The following is a 24142-nucleotide window of genomic DNA, read 5'->3' on the forward strand; positions in this document are numbered from 1 at the left end:
TTTAATAAACTCTTCACGGTGCCAAGTTCGCTGCACAGTGGTACAAATATTCAAATCTAAGTACATCACACATGGAGACATTGAGCAAATGAATACAAGCATGTCACTCAGCTCGTATAATTTCCGTCAGATGACAAATTAGTTAATATATTCCCAGTAATGCATTTGTTCTACTTATAAATGAGCCAAATGCCAAGCCTAACCCAAATACATTTTCTGGAAACATTTCAGTTCTGACAATTAAAAAACCCACACAAAATGTGGAAGTGGGTAATTAATATTATATTATTATCCGTGGTGCAGGCCAACGAAAAAGTAGATGGACAAATACCACCGGTAAGAAATTTTGCTGCGAGTAATGGAGACATATCTAATATCATAGCAACATCCGCAGACAGCAACATCCCAAAAAATACGTCAGCCGTATCCGTGTTATAATCATGTTTCAAACTACTTAACCCAACAAGCCCAGAACTATCCAAACCCAGGATTCCTTTGCTATCCACAAAATGATATTAATAGTTATCTCTGGTACCCACCGTGGGGTCAATGGGTATCACAAGTATATCCAACAGTCCCTTATCCCGTATATCAATTCCCGCCAGTTCAACTTCCCACACTACCCGCACCACCTAAGTTTCCGATTCTGTCCCACCAATATCCAGGATGGAGTTCTCCTGGAGCTTTGATTCCTCCCTTCCAACACCCTGGGCTACAGCAGCCACCAGGCGCAAGTCCACCGCAAGCTTGGGGTTCCGCACAACCTCCAGGAATACAAGGACCACCTGGCTCCATTGCATTGGGACCACCATATCCTCCCCAACAATCTCCTATAACATCTGCAACGCCAGGTTGGAGTTCTCCTGGAATTTCGATTCCTTCCTTCCAACACCCAGGGCTACAACAGCCACCAGGCGCGAGTTCACCGCAAGCTTGGGGTTCCGCACCACCTCCAGGAATACAAGGACCACCTGGCTCCATTGCATTGGGACCACCATATCCTCCCCAACAATCTCCGGGAACGTCTGCAACGCCAGGTTGGAGTCCTCCTGGATCACCTTTTCCTCCCTCTTCACTACCAGGACTACCGGGAACATCGGATTTCAATGCATGGGGGTCTGAGAATCGACCAATGCATCCTCCGGCACATCCCGTACCACCAGGTTGGAGTTCACCTGGATCTGCGATTCCTTCCCGCCAACATCCATCTTTACAAGGACCACCATTGGGATCTCTTGGACCCGCCCTCCCTGGCCAACGACCAGGAATACCGGCACCACCAAGTTGGACTTCATCTGGATCTTTGAATTCTAGCCTTCAGCCCGTACCACCAAGTTGGAATTGGTCGGGATCTTTAAGTCCTCCTGTCCCGCCTCCAGGATTTCCGCCTCAACAAACTTGGAGTCCATCGGGACCTAATTATCCCCTTCAGCCTCCGGGATGGCCCGTACAACCTCCAAGATTACCGGCACAACCGAGTTGGAATGTAGGCTGGCGAGCACCTGAATATGTAAATAATATAAAATCTGATACTAAGAATGTCACCAATTAAAAACTAAAATAAACGAATAGCAGTATAACATTTTGGTAGATTAATGTAATTGACATTCGAAAAGTCTGGTAACAAGCTGTATTTTTGTCATTAATAGAAACTATAACTAATAAAACCTGAAAATAAAACTATATTTGCGTTTTTTAGCTAGGAATAAAAATACTACTTATATAAAATTTAAAACTCATGGACTTTATTTTCAGTACGTAGTATATTTTTGTAGGACTGAAAGCGTAACTGTTACTAATTTTTTTAGGCGTTTATAATGAATCCACTTATGAAATTGTTTTATGACAATATCAAAACTGAGTAACTTAATATGTTTCGGTTCATTTTAAAGTTTGCCATACCAGAAACTACACTAAATGTCCAAATGGAATTATATGGTATTAGTTATATTCCTTTTTGTGCCACATAGGCACAGTTTTAAAAATAATGATCCCTCGGTAAGCCCGACTCTGTTCGTATAGAAAGTCAAGTTTATTGAATCCAATTAAAGGTAAATCAGGAAATCAATGTCGAGCGGCTCAAATTCCGGGCGCCATGCGATCGATGCGATGGGGTACCATTTGAACATTTTCCCTTTGTTCCACCACCGCCCCCACCTCCACCAGCACCTGCACCTACACCTCCGCCCCCACCTCCACCAGCACCAAAACCGAAACCACCGCCCCCACCTCCACCAAAACCAAAACCACCGCCCCCGCCTCCACCTCCACCTCCACCAGCACCAAAACCATCGCCGCCAACTCCACCACCCACAACACCTCCACCACCTACAGCACCACCACCACCACCCTCTGTACCAATACCTTCTGGCCAGGATTCAGGAATACGCCCCCCACAACTAGGCTGGAGTCCGCCTTATGGACCATCAAATCCAGGTGGATATCCACCTTCACTACCGGGCTGGATTACGCTTCCTGTGGCTCCAAATCCGGGGGGCCATCCACCAAATTCACAAATGCCTCCTAGTTCAGGATTAAACCCTCCACTACCGGGCTGGATTCTGCCTCCTGCGCCACCAAATCTAGGTGGACATCCACCAGGAACACAGCTGCCTCCTAGTTCAGGATTAAACCCTCCACTACCGGGCTGGATTCTGCCTCCTGCGCCACCAAATCTAGGTGGACATCCACCAGGAACACAGCTGCCTCCTAGTTCAGGATTAAACCCTCCACTACCGGGCTGGATTCTGCCTCCTGCGCCACCAAATCTAGGTGGACATCCACCAGGAACACAGCTGCCTCCTAACTTAGGAACAAACCCTTCATTACCGGGCTGGATTCTGCCTCCTGCGCCACCAAATCTAGGTGGACATCCACCAGGAACACAGCTGCCTCCTAGTTCAGGATTAAACCCTCCACTACCGGGCTGGATTCTGCCTCCTGCGCCACCAAATCTAGGAGGACATCCACCAGGAACACAGCTGCCTCCTAGTTCAGGATTAAACCCTCCACTACCGGGCTGGATTCTGCCTCCTGCGCCACCAAATCTAGGTGGACATCCACCAGGAACACAGCTGCCTCCTAGTTCAGGATTAAACCCTCCACTACCGGGCTGGAATCCGCTTCCTGCGCCACCAAATCAAGAACATTTACCAGGACCACAGGAGCCTCCTAATTCAAAATTACCCCTTCCCCCCGCCGGCTGGATTCCGCCTTCTGGACCACCAAATCTAGGTGGACATCCACCAGGACCACAGAAGCCTCCGAATTCAAAATTACCCCTTCCCCCCGCCGGCTGGATTCCGCCTTCTGGACCACCAAATCTAGGTGGACATCCACCAGGACCACAGAAGCCTCCTAATTCAAAATTACCCCTTCCCCCCGCCGGCTGGATTCGGCCTCCTGGACCACCAAGTAATGGTGGACATCCATCAGGACCACAGAAGCCTCCTAATTCAAAATTACCCCCCCAACGACCTTCTGGACCACAAAAACCTAAGCCCACAAAACCAGATAATTCTTCACCTGAGAATATAAATATAAATGAAGTACACATGCCACACGCAGCTTTGTCCGAGACAATAACTTGAAAATTCCGCAGCTCTGTCAAATGTGCAACAAGCAGTAATATAAGAGACCAGAAACACTTTGTCAAAATGGCAATTAAAATGTTTTTAAAAATATTAAAGTAGTAATATACTTTATAACATATATAATCACCAATTTACGTAAACATTTGACACATTGGTTGTACGTAAAAAAGCTTAATAAAAATTTACAAGCCGATTCGATTTAGTATTAACCATACAAACTCGATTACTGAAGAGATTTGAACAAAGAAATTTGGGCCATTCACGTATATGCCTCGTTAGAAACTTCTCTAAATGTGCAAATGGCAGCATATCTTTATATTGTTTTACTTAGTGCCACGCAGACATGGACTTGAAAGACGTGGTTCATTGGTAAGACTGTCATACTGTCATATAATAAAACTGTATAGTTTTTATAATACACATGGAATTATTGGTTAAGGAGTTACATTCAGCGCTTTTTGATGAAATCGATAATATACTATCGGAAATAGAAGCAAATCATAGGGCGCTTCGCATTCATCGGCAGTCATGTAACAAAAGGTAAAATAGAAAAGAATTTTTGATCGCCTATAAAAATATTTATTTTTGCAATACCTTACAGCTTAATTCAAGTAAATGGTCTGGCCAACGGTACCTCTTTACTGAAGAGCACAGAAAAGCAGTTACTTTCCTTGATACTACTCTTTAAAACTGGCTGTCCAAATGAATATCATCGGATTATTCCAAAAGTTCGCTCGCCATACGAGTATAAGTCATTTCATTTTGCCTATATACCAGAAGATGGACCTCCTCCACCACGTACACCCCCACCTCCACCACCACCACCTCCTGTGCCTATAACTACTACTAGTACAATTGCTACTACTACTGCTTCTACTACTACCGTTCCTACTACAATGCCTACTACTACTACTACCATTCGTACTACTACTACTACAATGCCTACTACTACTACTACTATTACTACTACTACCATTCCTACTACTACTACAATGCCTACTACTAGTACTACTACTACCATTCCTACTACTACTACTACAATGCCTACTACTACTACTAGTACTACTCCTACTATTCCTACTACTACTACTACTCCTACTATTCCTACTACTACTACTACTACGACTACTAAACCCATTAAATCTACTACTACTTCGCCTAAAACTAAACGTCCACCTCTAACAACTCTTCGTCCGAATTTTGTGGATCCTACTTCCACAAAAGGCACAACTAACTCAGACGAGGAAGATATTATTTAAAGCTAAAATTTCACTTTTATTAGATATAAAAAAAGATACTTTTTAACAATTAAAACAAAGACCTCAAACATTTTAGAGGATATTTAGTTATTTTATCAAGTTAAGGCAGAGTTTGCTAATAACATTACAGCAGATTTGTACATTTCTGGAATATTTAAAATTGTTTAACCACGTGCTGTTTAGTTTTTTGAGTATTTCTAGACCACAGTGCGATTCTTGAGTGTCTCCCGTTTGGCGTTGACTTGTGAGAAAGCTGGGCGAAATATTTTAGAATTTTCACAACACGTCACACGACAGGACAGCAGGCCCAGAAGAAGAGGGCATACGTGGATGGTCTCGGACCTAAGGCCCTTGGCAGGCTGAGGGATTGGGAAATGTATGTAGATGGAGGGTCGGTATCTGAACCTGAACTTGGATAGCTGGATAGCTGGATGACTGGATGGCTAGATGGCTGGATGGCTGAAAGCTGCGCCGGCACCCGCACGCTCATGGCTTGTATTTGGCTTGTTAACTGCGCTTGTTTACTTTATGTTAAATTAAGTTGAGAATCGTGCAATGCAAATCAGTGCGCAGTGCCAGCCGGAAAAGTCAGTTCAAGTCCAAGTCGGAGTCGAAGTTGGAGTTAGAGTCGAAGCTGCAGTCCGATCTGCAGCCGCATACAATTTTCCAACTCTTTTCTAATTGCCAAGACCAAGAGCGAGACGACGAGCGGGTTTCTAGAGGAGAAGAGTTCACTGATTGCTTTGCATACGAAATGAATTAATGTCATTGAGGAAGAAGATGTTGCCAGTTGGCACTGCAGGGGACGATTCTCCGGTAGCCGAAGACGAGTCTTCCAGACCGCTCTATCCTTTCCTTCCATTCTTCAACTCACTTTTTCTGCTTTTCTTCGTGCCGGCCTGTTACTAATTTGAATTACAGTGCACCAGACTCGAGACGAGCTTCCTTTTCATTATCTAAGGGTCTAAGACTTCATTGCTGGCAGTTATCAAATGCAGCACATCAGGCGAAGCCCCACTGCAGACTCCGAGTCAGTCTGAGAATTCAAAGACAGATGTCTGCCAGACTGCACTTCAAGAATGTTAGTGGAATAGATGTATCTCAGCAAAAAATAAATGTAATCAAACTCATTTTTATTAATTTTGCCCTATTTTCAAACAACTTTCCAATCAAATAACAAATTATTCTACAATATATAATGTCAACTTAGAGATTACACGTGTATCCCGTTTTAATTTGTTAGAAATTATTTTTAAATGCCGAAAGCTGGTCTACTAATTGTTGATTTTTGTAAATACCAAGCTTTTTCTTGCAGTGCACAGGCAATTCTGGGCTCTCTCTCGTGTTCTCACTCGACATCTTTCTCTGATTTCTTCCCAGCTGGAGTCTTCGTCGCCGTCACACACAATAATTAAAATCTTTGCCTTTGCCATGATTGTTTCCACCGCCGAGATAAGTGCGGCAACAACTGCAACTGCATCTGGAACTGCAACTGCAAACTGCAACTGCAACTGCCAACTGCAAGCTGCAACTGCCGCTTAGATAATGCAATGCAATTCAGTGTTCTTATGCAAATTTATGAGTGACTGACTGAGTGACTCTGACGGGCAACTGCCACCGGGCGAAAAGCAAAGAGCAAGCAGCAAGTGAATGGCATGCCATTCAACCTTTCTAACTTGGCTTATAGTTTGGCATCCTCGGTCTCTTAGTCCGTTTGCCAGTCTGGTTCAATGATCTGCATCCTATATGCGAGTATGTGGTCATAAGTGATTCCTGCTGCGTGTTTGTCACTCAGCCACGCCCACAAAAGAGGAGGGGAAGATTCTGGTATTTATTCATGCTGAAAACATAATGATCATGCTGAAATCTGCGATCTTTTCATTGTTCTCTTTCTGGCAATTACAATTGCAACAATTAGACGTGAGTTCAATTTGCATATCTCAGATGCTTTCCATGATTAAGTTGTGCCTTTAACTAATGAGTCTGGGCCAAGATTAAGGCATTTTGATATCTGCTCTTTTACATTATGCTAATTTTGCGAAAAGAAACAAATTTCTAAAGCTGCCTCTACATTTGCATGCGTTTAAGGTTTGCATAAGAGTAAAAGTTATTTATGCTGGGAAGCCAAGCCAAACCTGCCAAAATGTAAATATTACGCTATTAGCGTTTGGCGATGTTGATATGTGTAGCACAGACTATATTTGAAATGTATTAGATATATCATTTTTAATGGGTTTTTGGCAGATTTATTATGGTTATAGTAGGTCAGCCAGAGAGCCCTAAATTGTAACCTTAAATATTCCCTGGCAATTTGTGTTCTTGCATAATTCATTTGGTGAAGGCATGCATGTAAGTGCCACATGTTGCATAATTTCAAACTGCACGCAATTTTTCAACGCGCTGCATTTATTAATTTATATTTTTTGGGCGTTTGGATGGACGACACTGAGCCCCAGGCGAATCAATTTCGATGCCAATCCAAGACCAGGAATAAAGTGGAGGGCGACGACGACGACATTCCATACAAAGAAATATGATCGAGAAGCCAGCAGAAGGAGTTGGGAGCATAACTTGTCCCTGGTTCTGGTTGCGTTTTGTAAATTATGCCGAAAAGCAAACCCCATCGCAAAGCCTTATAAATTATTCCCCATCTTCGGCAGCGTGAAAGCGGGCGTTTGCCTCCGGTTAATGATGATACCGGATAACCGGCACTTAAAGGATATTTATGCTGCAATGCCGATCGCTCAGATGGCAATTTGCCATTCGCATTCGCATTCAGTTTTCGGTATTCGGTATTCGCCATTCGAATCGATCGAGTGGCGCGGAGAAAGAGACTCTCGAGTGGGCCAGCAGGAATCCGCCAACTCAGCGGCCGAGTTTATTTTGGCCAGGTCCGGCGGGTCAGAGGCGCTGCTGTCGATGACGATGCCTAAGCCGCTCCAGATGCGCATTAAAAGTCCATTAAAAAAACCGGCGGGAGGTGGAAGTGGTGAACTCGCGCTTGAGTTTGCTCCACTTTCATGAATATGCAAAGTTGTGATGGAAAATCTGACGCAGGTTTGGCGAACTTAATATACTCTGCATAATTGAAAAATAACTTTATACTATTTATAGCAAGGGTTTTCAAATATAATATTATATTTTATTAGTTTCAAATATTTCTTATCATATATATTTGTATTACAAATTGCCAAACCTATACTTTCTATACTTTTCGGCAATATAATATTAGAAATATACAATAGAGACCAGTCATTGAATGATCTTGCTATTTCCTAATTCTTGGCTTTTAAACGTACAATTCAGATCTTCCGATTGACCCTTTCCCATCACCCATATTGTTCAGCATCAGACGCTTGAAAGCCTTAATTGGTATTAAAAGTTTATTTGGCCATTTGGCAAGTTGTTCTCGATGAGAACGATGATTTGTACAGAGCCAAAAATACAAAACCCTCCGCACTCGAGAACCGCAAGGTGTGCGTGTGTGCGGCGCTATAAAGTGTTATGCAAATAAGTTGCTGCCAAACAAAGAAAGCGGAGAAAGAAAGAAAAGCACGAGGAGAAAGAAGAAAGAAAGATGAGCACGCGGCTTATACAAGCAATAAAACATTCATATTTTTAGTTTTATTAAAAAACCAATTCGAAATGATCGTCATCTCAAGCGTTTGGGCCCTATAAGTAGCCGGCGTTTGGCAAACCACTCTGTCACTTTCCTCAGAAGTCAACTCCGGACAAGATGCGCATCTACCTGGCCCTGCCGCTCCTGCTGCTGGGCATCAGCCTCAGCTTGGCCCAGTACCAGTACCAGGATCCCCACCAAACCCTTGCCCAGCAATTCGCCGACGTGGTGGATGTGGTCGATCCTGCCGAGCAATCCATCAAAGCTGTGCGACCACCGAAGAACCGCAACCAGTGCACCACCAAGCAGAACTGCTGTGAGTACCAGGAACTCCAATAGAAAAAGTGCACATCTCATGCTTAATTCGATTAATATTGCATTTTTCAGTCTGCGGCACCCCAAATGTCAACCGAATTGTGGGCGGCCAGCAAGTGCGCTCCAACAAGTATCCTTGGACCGCCCAGTTGGTCAAGGGTCGTCATTATCCCCGTCTCTTCTGCGGAGGTTCCCTGATCAACGATCGCTATGTGCTGACCGCCGCTCATTGTGTGCATGGCAACAGGGATCAGATCACCATTCGCCTGCTCCAGATCGACAGATCCTCCCGGGATCCTGGCATTGTGCGCAAGGTGGTCCAGACCACTGTGCATCCCAACTACGATCCCAACCGCATTGTCAACGACGTGGCTCTGCTCAAGCTGGAGTCTCCTGTGCCACTAACTGGAAACATGCGTCCCGTCTGCCTGCCCGAGGCAAATCACAACTTTGATGGCAAGACGGTGAGTATTTAGGATTTAGTATATATAACTGTTCGTTTTATAAATGTAGAACCAAGTTATTGACATTTAAATCCCTTCCAGGCTGTGGTCGCTGGTTGGGGCCTGATCAAGGAGGGCGGTGTCACCTCCAACTATCTGCAGGAGGTCAATGTGCCCGTCATCACCAACGCGCAGTGTCGCCAGACGCGCTACAAGGACAAGATCGCCGAGGTGATGCTCTGCGCAGGATTGGTGCAGCAGGGTGGCAAGGACGCCTGCCAGGGCGACAGTGGTGGCCCACTGATCGTCAACGAGGGTCGCTACAAGCTCGCCGGCGTGGTGTCCTTCGGCTACGGATGTGCCCAGAAGAATGCGCCGGGTGTCTATGCCAGGGTCAGCAAGTTCTTGGACTGGATCCAGAAGAACACCGTCGACGGCTGCTACTGCCAGAGCTAGATCATTTTGCGCAGAGAACTCATTTGCTTGCCTCATTCCTAAGTTATTCTAAATTATTGAAAAGAAGTTCACATCAAATAAATCCATCAAACGTTTTAAATCTGTCTGTTTTACTTAAAATATAATATCACTCATCATACCATTTTAAAGTAGTGAAATATATTTAGCTGACGAGTCAAAGACATTTGATTTATGAATCAAGAGCTACGCAGAATAACCTCTTCATAATCCTTTCTGCGTACGATTTAAATGCCTGTCGCATCCGGCGGAGATCGCAATCGATGAATCGAGGAGCATTCCTTCGGCGGCACTGCTCCACCTTGTGGCAGTTTTTGGGTAGAACTCCATGGGACCCACCCTCGTACTTGACGGCCATGATTAATGCCTCGAAATTGTTGCCGCTGATGGAAATCTTTTTGGCAGCGTTCACATCATAATCGCTCAGCAAGAACCCCATCCACCAAATCCCCACTGCTGTTGCTGGTCCAGTCGAAAGTCGAACTGCAGTCGCTGTCAATCAGGCCCAAGTTGGCTAAAAACCTGCGAGCGGCATAATTTGTTTTGACTCATTTTCATGCGCAGCTCATAAATTCCGCCAGGGAATGGGGAACTAGAGATGCAGTACGGAGCATGGAGCATGGAGCTTGGAGCTTGGAGCTAGAAGCTTGGAGCTCGGAGTACAGAGTCCCTAGCCAGCACCTCGATTATGATTATGATGATGATGCATGTGGACAGGATTGGGCAGCAGCCCATCTGCATAGAGTTGGCTTTGATTTACTATGTGAACACTTTATGGCTGTTTAAGTTGTTAAATTGAATTAAGATGAAATAAATTCTCGGGCAATTTTTATGTTTGTTAATAAATTTTGCATGCCCTGCGATAATTTGAACGGCTCCTGACCGCCGATCATAAATCGCCCGGCTTTATGGCCACGCTAAAAATAATGCAGCGCACAGACAATCGAAATAAATAATTCATGCGACTGCGATTGCGAATGGGAATGGGAATGGGAGTGGAAGTGGATATCGCCTGGGTTAGCTGGACATGGACGCACATCCTCCTCGCCGCGCCCGGGATCCGCTTTCCGTTTCAATCTTGGGCCTTCAGTTGCTTTTTGGCAGCGCCCAGGGGAGCAACTTCAAATGGACTGCGGATAGAAGCCACATTGTTGGCCATTTGGTGTTTGCATTTTAGATTTCTTCACACCTGAACGTGGCGGTGGGTCCTCGTTCAAAGCAGCCGCCGCCGGCGACCGACACAACCAAGGAAATGGTGAACCTGTCCGCGTTCCTGGCACTTGATGCTGCAGTCAAGGGAGTCACTGGAGTCGCAGGCACCGGAGGAGTCGCAGGGATCACAGTTTATCTAATGCCCAACCGATGTCGAGGTCTTACCAAATTTGGCTCTCAAACGTCCGGTCCGACTCTGGACTTGCCTGCGAATTTGTCGTGACTTGTTAATGATACATTTCGCCAGGCTGCAAGTTCCAAGTTCCCAGTGCCCAGTTCTGGGTTTCAGCCTCACTGGCCGTGGGCCTGGTCAAGTGTTGGCATGTCGCTTAAATGGTACATGGTGCCATCTTTGGAGCAGCGCACAGCGAGAAAAGTGGGTGTTCACCTGTTCACCCACTTTTCTCGCTGTGCGCGAGAGTAAAGTAAAGTAAAGTATATCTGAATAATCATTCCTACAGGTGCTGCCTTTGAAGCTCATCTTCTTAAACATATTTTATACAGTGTTTTAAATTATCTTATATTTAATATATATTTTATTATTCATTTTTGAAGCTTCTAAAGCAAAGATTCCAATTGGTAAGCATTGATTGCTTCCAGTGCAGCGGCAAGTACCTTAAAGGTACTTAGGATAGGGTTAGCATGGAGCGGACTAAGCCCATGCTCATCATGACTTGGCCACCACGGCCCGGGGCTATCAGTTTTCATTGATTTGAATAGTTTTCCAACTCTTTTTCAATTTACACCGCGATGCAGAAATATGTTGCGCCAGCAGCAGCCGTCAGCCGCCTCTTGTTCTGGCCATAATTTACGAGCTGGAGGACAGAGCAAATCTTGGCTCGTGATAATTAAACTGCGGCAGCATCCAGTGTGAAAACAAAATGATTTACTGGTGGCACCCGAAGGCCTTTACTTGCACTTCACTACTTACTCCTACTCCAGTCGTGTCAGAGCTCACTTTTATTTTTGGCCTTTGCCGGGCCTAATCGCATTTGCGTTATTCGCCGACTTGGCCAACTTGGCTGAATAATGACCCTGTAATTACGGCTGTTTAGTGGGCTTAGTGGCAAAGATGCGCATAAAAAAATCAACTTCATTAGCCGATATTTATTGGTTGACATTCAATTCGATAGAATGGCGACAATGCCAAGTCCTTCGCTAAGCCCATTAGAAGATCGCTCACTTCAATGAAACCCCATTTGATGAATGTTGTGGGGTGGGTGCTTTTCGCTTTACAGCCCAACTGAAGAAGTGTGAAAAGCCTCTTACAAAAAAAAAAAAAAAAAACAGTTTATAGCAAGTCGGGAAGAGCATTGAAAACATTAAATCATTTTGTAAAAGTTAAGTGCAACCAGGCAGTTGTAAAACATTTGAGTGGTAAATAAAATTTTTATTACGTGCTGAAGATTCTAAATATTTTATGTTAAATTGATTTTTTTATGTCTGCCCTTCTCTGCAGAGAGTCAATTATGATTTGGCTTAACCCCAAAACAATTTTCTCAGTTACTTTTCTAAGGTCTTGAAATTAGACATTTTCTAAGATGCTTAACTATTACCTTTGTGAAAATCCAATTTTGCAATCATTTGAACACAATTATAATGTGCATAACTAATTTTCAGAAGTGCGCCTCATCGGGATTTCCACGTACAGTCCGTCCCGTTCCCATATGCATAAATCACTTTTTCGCTGGCCTTACTTTTCGTTTCGTTTCGCCGTATTTTGGCGCTGAACACGTTCCAGTTTTACTTTCGGTTGGGGTCTTTGGCATTTTTGCACGTTGCACATTTATTTTAATTTCTGGCCGATCTCTTAGCAAATAGGCTGGGCTTTTTAGCCATATCCGAGCACGATGCACGTCCGCGTCGGGGACTACTTTATGTAGATAATCTCGCAGATGAGCTCCACTGGCGGCGGGGGTGGGAGAGGAAGAGGGGGAGGGTTGGACTTGGTTGCAAACTGCTCATTAGTTTATTAATTAAGTTGTGCTCGTCGATCAGTTTCCCAGGCTGCAGCTGCTGGTTCTGTTGCTTCTGCTGCTTTTTCAGCTTCAGCTGGAGCTTCTGCTTTGCAGATTTATTTCTGTCCATTATGAAAATTGTCTATGGCATCGCCATCGCCATCGCCCGTTTCTGGACTGCGATGGCCGCTGCTTCTTAACATTATTATGCTAGTTGCCGTAGTTATTTTAAATTGTTTTGTCTGGCCTAATGATACCCTACACGGCAACGGGGCAGCGGCACCTTAATCGACAGTAGTTGGACTTTAACGCCCGGCCCTCAGCCCGCAGATAGCAACTGGAATCTCTCAGCTCCCAACTCCCAACTCCCAGCTGCCAGATCCCAACTCATTTTGGACTCCAAGCTGGAGCCAAGCCGCTGGGCTCCGGTTTGGTTAGCGGCCGCTAAGTGGAAGGTGTTGAGAAAATGCACAAAAATTAATCATTTTATAATTGCTAAATTGCCGGCGGCCATTCAATTGCCCACAAAGCCTGAGAAACTCCGGCTCATAAATTAGAAATTTGATGAGGCGCTTAGCCAGAATAGAATATGCATTAACAAATGGCCAGCGTGGGCTTCTGAAGTATTAGCTTGTCGCTGGTTAGTCACTTCTTTTGGGCCTAAGCCATATAGGAAAATCTTGACAAATTAGCTATGAGTTTCGGTACACAGAGAAAATCAGGTTTAAGAAATATTTATAAGTAAAATCTATAACATAAGTCATGTATATATCTTAAATTAGATTAGGAAAATAAAGAATAGGTTTCCTTAAAAAAAGTGTAAAGTGAAGAATTATTTTTATGAGTGTAGTTAGGAGCAACTTGCTTCCTCTTTTGGCATATAATATAATATTTTTGGAGCTACAGCTTGTTAGGCCCAAAACGCTTCAGTAACTTCCTTGCGAGAAATTCTAAGAAAGCTTTGTTTTCCCCATCGAATTAATGGTCTTGCCCCACGATGACGTCATCGCGCTGACCTTGGAGCAGCGGAGTGTGTGCGACTGGAGCTAATCAGTGCGTCCAGACACCTTCGGATCTGCCAGTTTAGCCCTAGAGTTCTCTGGGCTGGCCAGGCATGACGCGTTGTCTACATTTTTCTCGCTTTACTTTTAAATTTGCACGCGTCCCAGCGGGTTTCCTTTGGAAGGTTGGTTTCTGCTCTGGTTTTTTTCTTCTTTCCGTTCTTATTTTGTGTCCATTCTGATGAGTTTGTTTAGTTTGAAATATGTTTTCTATACGTGCGTCATGTTTGGACGTCCCTGGTCGCGACTCTTCGCGTGTCGGGCACTATAATTAAAGGTATTGGTAGGCGTTACTATTGGCTCAGTCCACCGAAAGGGACAGCTATGTGGATGAAGGAACTGGAGCTAGAAGCAGATGGTCTTGTCTAGGTGGACATTGCATCAGTTGGAGTCCGAGAGAAATCTACAAAAGACTCGCCGCCAAGCGTTGCAAACAGTTATGTAAGCTTTCTGCAGCCCCGATCTTCTTCTAAATTCGTAGGAAATTGCCTTAGCCACAGTTTCGGCCACAACTGGCAGTTAATTGCCGACTTGAAAACCGACGGATGTTGGTCTACAATTTGCGCTATACTTCCAACGCCTTCATCTGCGCATTTGTGCCGCTTTGCGATGCTCTGCTCTGCTCTGCTCTCGGAATTAATTAGCACTCTTGGCTCAAAATTAATTACTGCAAATAACAAGTTACACTCGGTGATTCTGGCCATCTTAAGAGCTTCACTAAAAGCCTGCTGGTTTCGAAAGCGAAAATCCGGGGGGAATTTCAATAATTTGTGGCCAACTCACATTGATTTACATTTTTTATTCGTTTATTATGCTCAGCAGGTGCCCAAATGGAAATTGCAAAATGTGGCACAAGGTGAGTAATATAAAACCGTTCTAAGAACTGGGTTACGAAGGTGTATTCAGTTTAACCAGCAACATTTTACGCAAAATTGGTACCTTAATCTACTTGCTACTTGCAACTTACTTGCAACGATTATTAAAATTTGCGCGTAATGTGAAGCAGTTTCCCTTAAAACCCATAAACTTTAATCACGAAATGGACTAGGCAACTTAAATTAATTACCATATATTATAGAGCTGAGCCTAAATCGAAAAAAGGGGGAGCAAACGAGTCATTTTATAATTACAGAGAGATCTAAACGAGTGCAATTTATTTAAGGTATTTAAAATTACCCAAAGAATAGGGCCTGAGGCGGCATTTCCCGGTACTCCGTAAACATGATAAATGAATAACATTTCTCATAGCTCAGCCAAATTTGTATCCCAGCCAGTCGGCAATTGTTAACCATTTTTTATAGAATCCCCGAACCGATCTTCTTTCGCATGCTGTCACAGCCATCCATCGCGATTCGCGATTGTATAACCGCACAATGAAATTACAAAAGCGCGGATAGTTGGGTTTTTTCAACTGGCGGATGGAGAAGCAAGTGCTTACCGCATTAACAATTGCAAATCTTTGGCCACAATTTTTATGACTTTAATTGTTTGTTTTCCTGGCATGACGGAGAGCCCGATGAAGATCGGATCACGGCCGAGAATCTCGTACTTCAGCTGGAAGGCGAGTTGAGTTAGGGAAATCAAATCGCAGAACTCGAGCGTTGAGAAAGCCCCGTTAATGTGACCCGACGTGCGCGGCAACAGATAAAAATGCCCAGCCAAGAAAAAGATAGAAAAAACTAGGAGACAAAAAGGCACAAAACGAGGCAAGACAAACATTTCAGAGACAGTCGGATAGCTGGTTAGTTGGATAGTCAGATAGATAGATACGTAGAGTTGAAGTTGCGGGCGGACCACCAACCGCAGAAACTTCACCTCTTACCCGCTTTTTCCGGCCAAAGGCGGGGGAAAATGATGACCTCGTGCGGAAAACTAAGTCACACGAAGTGAACGACCAACAAATCAGTGACTGAAAAATTGCCAACAAAATGTGGCGGATGGCATGACGATGATCTCAGCCTAAGTCACTGGATAAAAGGGGTGTCCATGCCCCCAAAGAAACCAGCAAAATACGAAAAAAAAAAAAACAAAAAAGAAACAATCAGAAAGAAAACAGAAACATTGCCAAGGCATTGACACAGCTGCAGGCCATGTACTCTGCCTTTTGGCCAGGCTCCCAGATAAGCTTTTGGCCATTTAGGGAGCGGTATCGAAACCAAAGGCTGGGTTATCTTACGACCATGTCCCGACCCAAGCCAATGGGCCCAAAATGTCCACAAGTGATCCGTGGTTTGGAAAACCAGCAGCAATGCCAACTTTCGACCACCTTCATATGCCGTCGAACAACATTACCAAAAATGTGTTTAACGCAGCACGTTTATGTAGATACACAGTTAACAACAAGCACTCTAGAGATGACTTTCCACGGTGCTGAAATCGGTGGATATGAACTTACTTAACCAATCTGATTATTCTTAAGTGGACTTCCACTGGGAGTGACCGACCTAATCCCCGCTTCAATGCCACGGCACTGGCCATGAACCATATCGTATCGGTTGTCACCTTCGGAGGAGCGCTCCTCCACTGACACTGACCGCCAAAATGGAAATGCGTTACAAATCTGGCCGCAAGACAGGCGGCATCCTCCTTGCCCCGCCAGTCAGTTGCAATTTCAATCAAGCAGCTACAGGCTAAGGGTTGTCCGGTGGCAAGAGGATCCCGCTTGCAGGATGCTGGGGCGGAGGAGGATAGAGCATGGAGGATGGTGGGCAGCACTATAGCGGACTAGAGCATCGGCTGGCCATGCAATTTTATTGGCAATCTTATGGTTATCAAAATAAATGAAGTGTTACAGCAACAAGTTGCGCGGCGCGGAAGCTGAGCTACGTGCCTGCCTTTGGCCGCTGATTGCCTGGCCACACTGTCACAAAAAAGGACTACGAACTGGAGCTACTGGAACTTCATAACTTAGCTCTCGGCTAAAGCTGTAAAAGTTGGTAAGTAATTGGTTGATAAAATAAGAATACCAATTCCTTGATAACCCTGAATTTAAATCTGCTTGATTGTAAGTTAATCTCCCTAATTAAACCCATAATTTATGTATTTTTCTCTCTGCAACGGCTGACCAGCAGCAGAGGGAAGCTGAGGGGATAGTAGATTTTCAATATACAAATACATGGCATCCTGGTTGGCGTGGGTATGCTCAACAAACGCTGCCACAAATTGAATATTAAGCCAGTGGATCGCGCGGATCGCGAATCGGAAATCTCGATTCGGACTGCTGACCACTGGGCGATTCGCCAGCAGATAACATTGATCGCGATAAGCGCCGCAGAAGGCGCTTCCTGCCGAACCAAAGTGGCCCGCTGTGGCGTTTGTTTGCCACACGCAATCACTGGATGTGGATGTGGTTAAGGTTTGGATTGGGTTGGGTTGGGGATATAGATGCCCCTTGGACCCGATCTCATGCTTCAGCACTTTGATCATCATTTCGACTAATCGGCCCGCTGTGCAGATCCCCAGCTCCAGCTTCAGCTCCAGATACAGATGCAGATGCGGATCCAGATGTAGATGCAGATACATGTACGAATACGAGTTCGAGTGCATCTCATGCTTCCACATTCACAGGCACATGCACATCTGCAGCTGGGGCTGTTTATCTAGCTGCGATTGTCGCTGCCCAGTCACTTGGCCATGTTGTTAGTCATTTGTTATGAAACAAGTAAAAGGGTCTCTGGTCCGAGGATCTCCCATGTTGTGCATATGCATGAGACCCCCATCCGTCGCCTCGTCCCATCCCATCCCATCCCATTCCGTCCAGTGTCCATTTTGCTGCCGCTGTGTGGCATTTCAACTGCCGGCCAGTTGCCATGTGCGGAATTTCTTAACACGTGTCACCCTGCCGCATTTGCCTTCCACGGCCAATTGGTCGGGGCAACAGCCTGCGATGGCATATTAGATCTCTCCTTGCTGGCTGGTTGGCTGAAAAGGCTATAAGCCTTTAATGAGCATTGCCTGCATAGTCTATTTGCTTCTCTGCTGCTAGCAAATAAGGCCTTTACGCGAAAAGAGAAAGGGTAATTACTTTTCGAATTTACATCCTTCATATAAATTAGATTGTCAGTAAAAATGTTTTTTTTCATAGTCAGGAATCCGAATTATTTTATTATATTTCTTTGTATTAGAAAGGCACGTTTTTAAATACATTTTAAAAATTTCTTGGTTTCTGATTTGTGCATGCTAAGCAGGTTTTATTGTACATACATATATTAGCAAGACTTTGAATACATTTAGTCTCCGCAAAGTTGGCTTTGTATTTTCGCTCAGATATTTGTGGCGCCACCTATGTTTCAAGACGCCTCAAAAGCTTATTCGAGTTTTGAGACTCGCTTTGCTTTTAGTAAAAGTCAAGCAAAAACCTGTGTAGAAAGCGATTGTAAAATAAGGAACAAAACTTGTAGATACAGACAGTTTAATGTTCAAATATTTCTCTAAACCGTACTGGCTGGTAATATAGAAAAACAATCTGAGCACGATTACTCGATTCCATATCCCATATTATCCGTAATTTTGTTACTGAGCAGTTGTAATAAAGCACTTCCCGATTTTTGCATTAAAATAATTTCAGACATTGAAAACCATCAGATAGCTTCCTTTATTACCATATTTATCGAAGCTTTCAGCTTTAAGTCATTAAATCGCTCGACTGTCTAATTTGGTGACCGACAAGATACTTAATTATAGGCATAAAAATTCCACAGGGGAATGGGTCAGACGGCAACTACATAAACAAGGGCTATTAGAGAGAACAGGTGAACACCGGACGTTTTTATTTATTTATTCTACTTTTTATGAGAAGAAGTCGCCTGCGATAGCTGAGGCATTCGTACAAATTAGCGGTGAAATACGTTTGGCAATGTCACCGATTTTCTCTCGCTTTTCCGTTTAAAAGAAAATTAAGTTAGGCACACTGCTCAAAGGGAAAAACCAAACCAAAAGGGGAAGGCCATTGAGGTAAATGCAAAGTAAATAGACGTAAAGATCCGGTTCCCCTTTCAATGCCCTTCCTATATATTTTAAGTCAACTATCTCCGTACATGTAAAGCTGGCTTAAATGTCATTCATATTTATTTTATAAAATGGAAATGGAAAATTATTTTTTATTTAGTAGAACAAAGGAAGTTATCACGGCAACTAGGCCCAGGCATTATTCACAGTCCATGTACAGCAAGAAGTTTATCAAAAGGGTATCCAAATGTCGGCCATATTCTGGTACTGGTTGTCCTGGTTGTGACCTGTCGCCCTGCCATGGACCTCGGTCTGGCTTTGTGTCGGAATGCTGGGTTGACTGGGAAAGCGCATTCATGGCTGGTGGTGTCAGCAGTCAAATTGGAACGGGCATCAGCCAAATGCGACATGACAGCTGACTCGTCTCCCTGCTCCGTTTTAATTTTTCCCTTTTTTTCTTGTGCCTGGAGTGGTGCGACTTAGGCGGTGCTTAAAAACGGGTGAATGGCAGCCAGTCACATCCTAATTTGCATGCCCAACCATTGCCAGTGCCTCGAAAAACCCATGTGCCGGGCCAGCTAATCATGCCGATGCCAGTGGCACTAAAATGTCAGACAATCTGCCATGAGAAGTGACGCTAATGAGCTGACATAATCCTAGGACCTGCGTCTGCGTTGGCGTTGCAATTAAAAATACTTAATCATTATTGGCAGACGCCAGAAAGCCATCGTTTGATTTTTTTCCCCCTACATTTTTGCTTTTAATATTTTGTGAAATATTCCTGGTCGGTGGTGACAAATTAAGCCGATTGAATGGGACTTTTGATCCTCTTTTTGGGGGCGGCTTGCGTTCAAAAGTTTTCCAGAATGAGTTTTAAATGCGAAGGTAAAAAACTGAAATCTTTTGGCCAGCTTATCGCCTTATCCTGCTGCCAGGAAAACTTTGGAAATTCAGTACAAAATATTAAGACCCACGCTAGACCAAAGCTCCGACGTCATTGGCATGCTAAATGCCTGTTTCGTTTATTCATACGCCCTGTAGGCCGGCCTCAACTTCGACCCCGAGATGGCCGGCCACTCGCATAAAAATGCTCATTACAATCGAGCCAAATTTTTATTGTTGCATACATTTGCCGGCGCACTTGAACCGCCTTTCTCGCCGGGACTGGCCAAAAGTCGGAGCAGAACTTATTTATGTTGTACACATATTTGCCAGCAATTTCCCAAAATACATACTCCTACTCGTATATATAAGCTAACTGCCGGCAGTTGGCCTTTGTCTGCCAGAATGATGTTCAATGCCGATATGGCGGAAGGCCGATAACCTCATTATTCATACTCCTTCTGGCTGACTGTTGTACTTTGAATATTTGATTAGCAGACCAGATTTTTTATTGGCCGTCTATTTGGCCGAAATAGTAGACATCTCACACCAGAGGATATACACTCTACATATTCGAAGAATAAATTCAAATATAACGTGCTGCGAAGGTTTTGAACCACCATCTAATAAAATCTGATTAAGTTCCTCATGACCTTCATAAAATATTGCTTCTATTATTTCGAACAGCAGGATTGTCAGTGACAAAGGAAGTGGACCTGGCAAACCCTTTTCACAAAGCAATTGCTCACAATGGCAAAGAGAAAAATATAATGACCCCTGACCCCAATTTACCAATGCTTTTCACCTTTTCTCTGCTCAGTTAATAATTGAGTTGATTTTGTTCATTTGCTTTTCACATTTTGGACAGCTCATGTCGGGCAAATATTTCCATTGAGCATGTTTCCAATTATTTTGGCACTTTTGTGTGTCAAAAGGGTTTCGCCATATCTTATTCTGTTTGCCCAATGAATTTCCCCGCTGGCAAAGTGAATGGCAGACGAGGTATTGTTTAGTCGCCGGTAAACAATAATTTTCCGGGCAAACAAGATTTTAGGGAGTTGAAGGATTGTTAAAAATGTTTAAAATAAACTCTACCAATTACAGATATTTTGGCATTGCTAAAAAGTACTAAATGTTTGACTACAACGACTACATGAATACCCATTTTGCTGAGTGCACACCCGTGAATCCTGGCATTCGGTGGACTACTCTTTGCATAGTGGCATGCACATTAATTGAGCCACTTGGGGCATAGCCTAATCAGCACACGCATAATGAGCACAATTAAAGGACAAACATAATTACCAGTGAGCTCTGCCCACACACAAACCAAATAAAAGCGCAAAAAAGTAAAAAAAAAAAAAAAAAAAAAGTAAGGATCCTGGCAAAAGCCGGGCCAGCATAGAGGCAAACAATGAAAGGGCTGCCCTGGCCAGAAACAAACACGGAAAGAAAGCGAATCCTGTGCAAACTGGGCAAATGAAATTAACAAATTTCGCTAGCGCATGCACAAAAGGCGAATGAATCCTGGAGGCAGGACTTGAGCCCAAGCCCAAGCCCTCCATATTTACGTATGTAAGTCACACAAAGCGATTTCGGCTCGGCGCTCGATTACACACCAGATTGGGGTTTTCTGGGGGCTTCCTGTTCCTGGCCCAGCTGTGGGGTTTGGTTTGGGCTGTTAAATGCGGTGATAAATGAGTCAAGGTAATGCGTTACATGCGATAATACTCCCGGGAAACCCCGGCACGCGCTACTCTAATGAAATCATTTAAATACAACCCACACGAGCGAACTGCCCCTCGCCCAGCATCACAACCAACTCAACCAACTCACCTTCAGTCGTCCGACTTTCATTTGTAGAATAGGATTGCTACCTACCGCAAAAACGTGCCAAAGCTTTTAGTCCACGGAGTCCATGAAGTCCAAGGAGTGGGCGTTGGGTCATTTTGCGACTCTTGAGGTTTGAAACCAAAAGCATTTCCCACTCAAACTATCTTGTTATCGCCAAATCACAACTTTGAAAACTTAGGCAGTTTAAAAACCCAAAAAAATGTTCACTTTTGTTATGCTGAGGATGAAGAATTATCTGTTCTAGCTTGGTATTAATTCCCTATAATATAATATATATATTTTGTTTCTGATAAGACCTTGTTTTAATAATTCAAGCAACATAAACACAAATCCACTAGCTTTGCTCATTTTGTCGCACGAAATTCAGTGCACCTCATATGCTGCAACATTCAAACTTGGCCACATCTATCATCGAGACTCTCAAGGATCCTTCCATCTCCGGCTACTGCAGCAATCCACAAGGCAGCGAGTGAGTGAGGACACAATTTTGAACTATTTTAGTGCAGGCGCAGCTGCGTTAAGGATACTCCCCGACTGTTGGCTTCGATATATCAAGGAGAGTGTCAAGCTGCGTGTTACTTTGTTTAACACCCAGCATCCACATGGATAAGCAAACACTTGTACGTCAGGCGAGATATAACATTTCATTTTTTACGGCCAGCAGCACTTACGCACCAGCGAGCAAAAGGGCTGGGTGCCCTGGAATAAACATTACTGCAGTTGATGGTTTTCCAAACTCTGGGTCGCTCATAAAACAAAAAAGCTAAGAAACTTGGCAATATGCTAACCAGGCGCAGATGGAAGGGTCCTTTTCATTCCCGTGTCATAAATTGCAAGGGAGAACGCTATAGTTGAGTGTCGGTCTTTTATAGAGAGTGCCACGGATGCGACAGCTGCTGTTAATTTGCCGTGTCATTTGCAACACTTTTATGATTCCATACCGCCGACAGTGTCGCATCACATAAAACTCCAAACGCCAAACGCCTGCATACTATACTATATATGCACAATCCTTCTGAGGAGGCGTGCCAATTAAGCCCCGGCGACATTAACTTTAAACTTCGCCAAAGTCCCAGGCTTCAGGACTAAGTCAACAAAGAACGAAGCAAATGTTGGCAAAAAGTGGTTGAAAAAAAGGGATAAAAAGAGCTGAGGAAACGCTAAAAGATTGTGGAGCAGGAAAAGGGGTGAAATGTTTGAGCAAAAGATAAATGCGCTACGGGCTAACAAAACGCTGCAGGCTTTGCTTCCGTTTCCGCTGCATTTTTGCATTTGCGGATTTGACCACGCCCCCTCGTCGCGCCCCTGAGTCATCGTGGTTTGCAATGCAAATGTTATCAAGTGGCGTTTAAGCGGGATTGCATAAATTGTGACTGCCATTGAATTATGCGACCCTGTGCCTGCATTTTGCACCGGGATTTAATTTTAATCAATTCCCCCAACACTTGTATTTTATTTAACATTAATCATAGTTTAACTGGTGCCACTAATTGATATTTATAGCTGTCATCGTTTTAAACTATAATTAAGGCGGCCAGCCGGCTGCCAAATTGATAAATGAAATGAGCACGGTGAATACAACTCTTTACAATCCGCTTACATGACCATTGACATTCACTGGGAGTGGGTAATTGCAAATGCAAGTGAATGCTTGTCGTTACATTGGACAAAAACATACATATCTGTTGGGCTCATCATTAAATTATATTCAATTTAGCTTTAAAAGTTTGCTACATGTTTCGGAGATTGAAAAAAGACCTTTACATAAAATGTGTATGGTGCTTTTATAAAAAGGATTTACTGTCACCTGGGATTTAACTTGGAACTCGAATGATGCAAAAACCTGAATCCAACTAAAAACGTTTGAAAATATAGTGGTTTTTTCTTGTAAAAATTAAATACTTTAAGCTCAACCAAAGCGTGAAAAGCATCAATAAATTTGATTTCGTTGCAGTTACAGCAAAGCGTGCTACATTTGTAATCCCTTTTGAAGCGCATCCATAGGTCTATCATAAAAATAAAAGAGTCCGCGTATTTTTGAACTCATTTGTGCCATTCGAAATCCCCGAGCAACTGTACAAAAAAATGCAAAATAAATTAACCCAAACGAGGGCTCCTTTTGCACAGGGCGAACACGGCGTATGCGCGATATTTTCTGAGCGAGTGAGATAAAAGTGTGCGCACCATTGATTGAGTTGAATAAATTATAGTTGCATGTTGATTATCTGCAGCCCGAGCATTGGTAATTAAGTTGCGGACCGAAAGTGGCCAAAATTAAGCTGAATAGAGAGCGAAAGTTTACAACACGGGCATTTTCATGAGCTGTCAGTAGCTATTATAGCGAAGTGGCCGCCATTTAAACCACCAAAAGGCGTAAAGCCACTTTCTGATGGTAAAGCCTGACCAAAAATCACCCAAGGGTGTAATATCAAAGTGTTGGGCAAAATGAATATGTCAACTTAGAACTGTTTGAAAGCTGTTGGTAGCCGCAGGGGGTTTATGTCAAGTTGTCGTTAATAATTAAA

At 43.8% G+C, this 24142-nt stretch overlaps 4 protein-coding genes across 4 annotated transcripts; all 4 read left to right on the plus strand.

Annotated features, from left to right (window-relative positions):
* Positions 1-220: 220 nt before the first annotated feature.
* On the plus strand, positions 221-1680 carry LOC6526846 (extensin). Its single transcript, XM_015197992.2, has 2 exons — positions 221-336; positions 395-1680. The coding sequence occupies exons 1-2, from the start codon at positions 259-261 to the stop codon at positions 1550-1552; spliced, it is 1236 nt and encodes a 411-aa protein (XP_015053478.1). The 5' UTR covers positions 221-258; the 3' UTR covers positions 1553-1680.
* Positions 1681-1879: 199 nt separating this feature from the next.
* On the plus strand, positions 1880-3807 carry LOC26536021 (basic proline-rich protein). The gene is made up of 2 exons (XM_015199197.3): positions 1880-1998; positions 2052-3807. The coding sequence occupies exons 1-2, from the start codon at positions 1918-1920 to the stop codon at positions 3588-3590; spliced, it is 1620 nt and encodes a 539-aa protein (XP_015054683.2). The 5' UTR covers positions 1880-1917; the 3' UTR covers positions 3591-3807.
* Positions 3808-3843: 36 nt separating this feature from the next.
* On the plus strand, positions 3844-4725 carry LOC120320628 (zinc finger homeobox protein 4). The gene is made up of 4 exons (XM_039370869.2): positions 3844-3962; positions 4033-4133; positions 4195-4525; positions 4654-4725. Exons 1-4 carry the CDS (start codon positions 3885-3887, stop codon positions 4723-4725), a joined length of 582 nt encoding a protein of 193 aa, XP_039226803.2. The 5' UTR covers positions 3844-3884.
* Positions 4726-8531: 3806 nt separating this feature from the next.
* Positions 8532-9785, plus strand: LOC6526847 (trypsin-1). Its single transcript, XM_002087911.3, has 3 exons — positions 8532-8787; positions 8859-9250; positions 9332-9785. Exons 1-3 carry the CDS (start codon positions 8589-8591, stop codon positions 9683-9685), a joined length of 945 nt encoding a protein of 314 aa, XP_002087947.1. The 5' UTR covers positions 8532-8588; the 3' UTR covers positions 9686-9785.
* Positions 9786-24142: the final 14357 nt, after the last annotated feature.

Source organism: Drosophila yakuba, chromosome 2L (assembly GCF_016746365.2).
Source record: "Drosophila yakuba strain Tai18E2 chromosome 2L, Prin_Dyak_Tai18E2_2.1, whole genome shotgun sequence".
In the NCBI taxonomy this organism is placed as follows: Eukaryota; Metazoa; Arthropoda; class Insecta; order Diptera; family Drosophilidae; genus Drosophila; species Drosophila yakuba.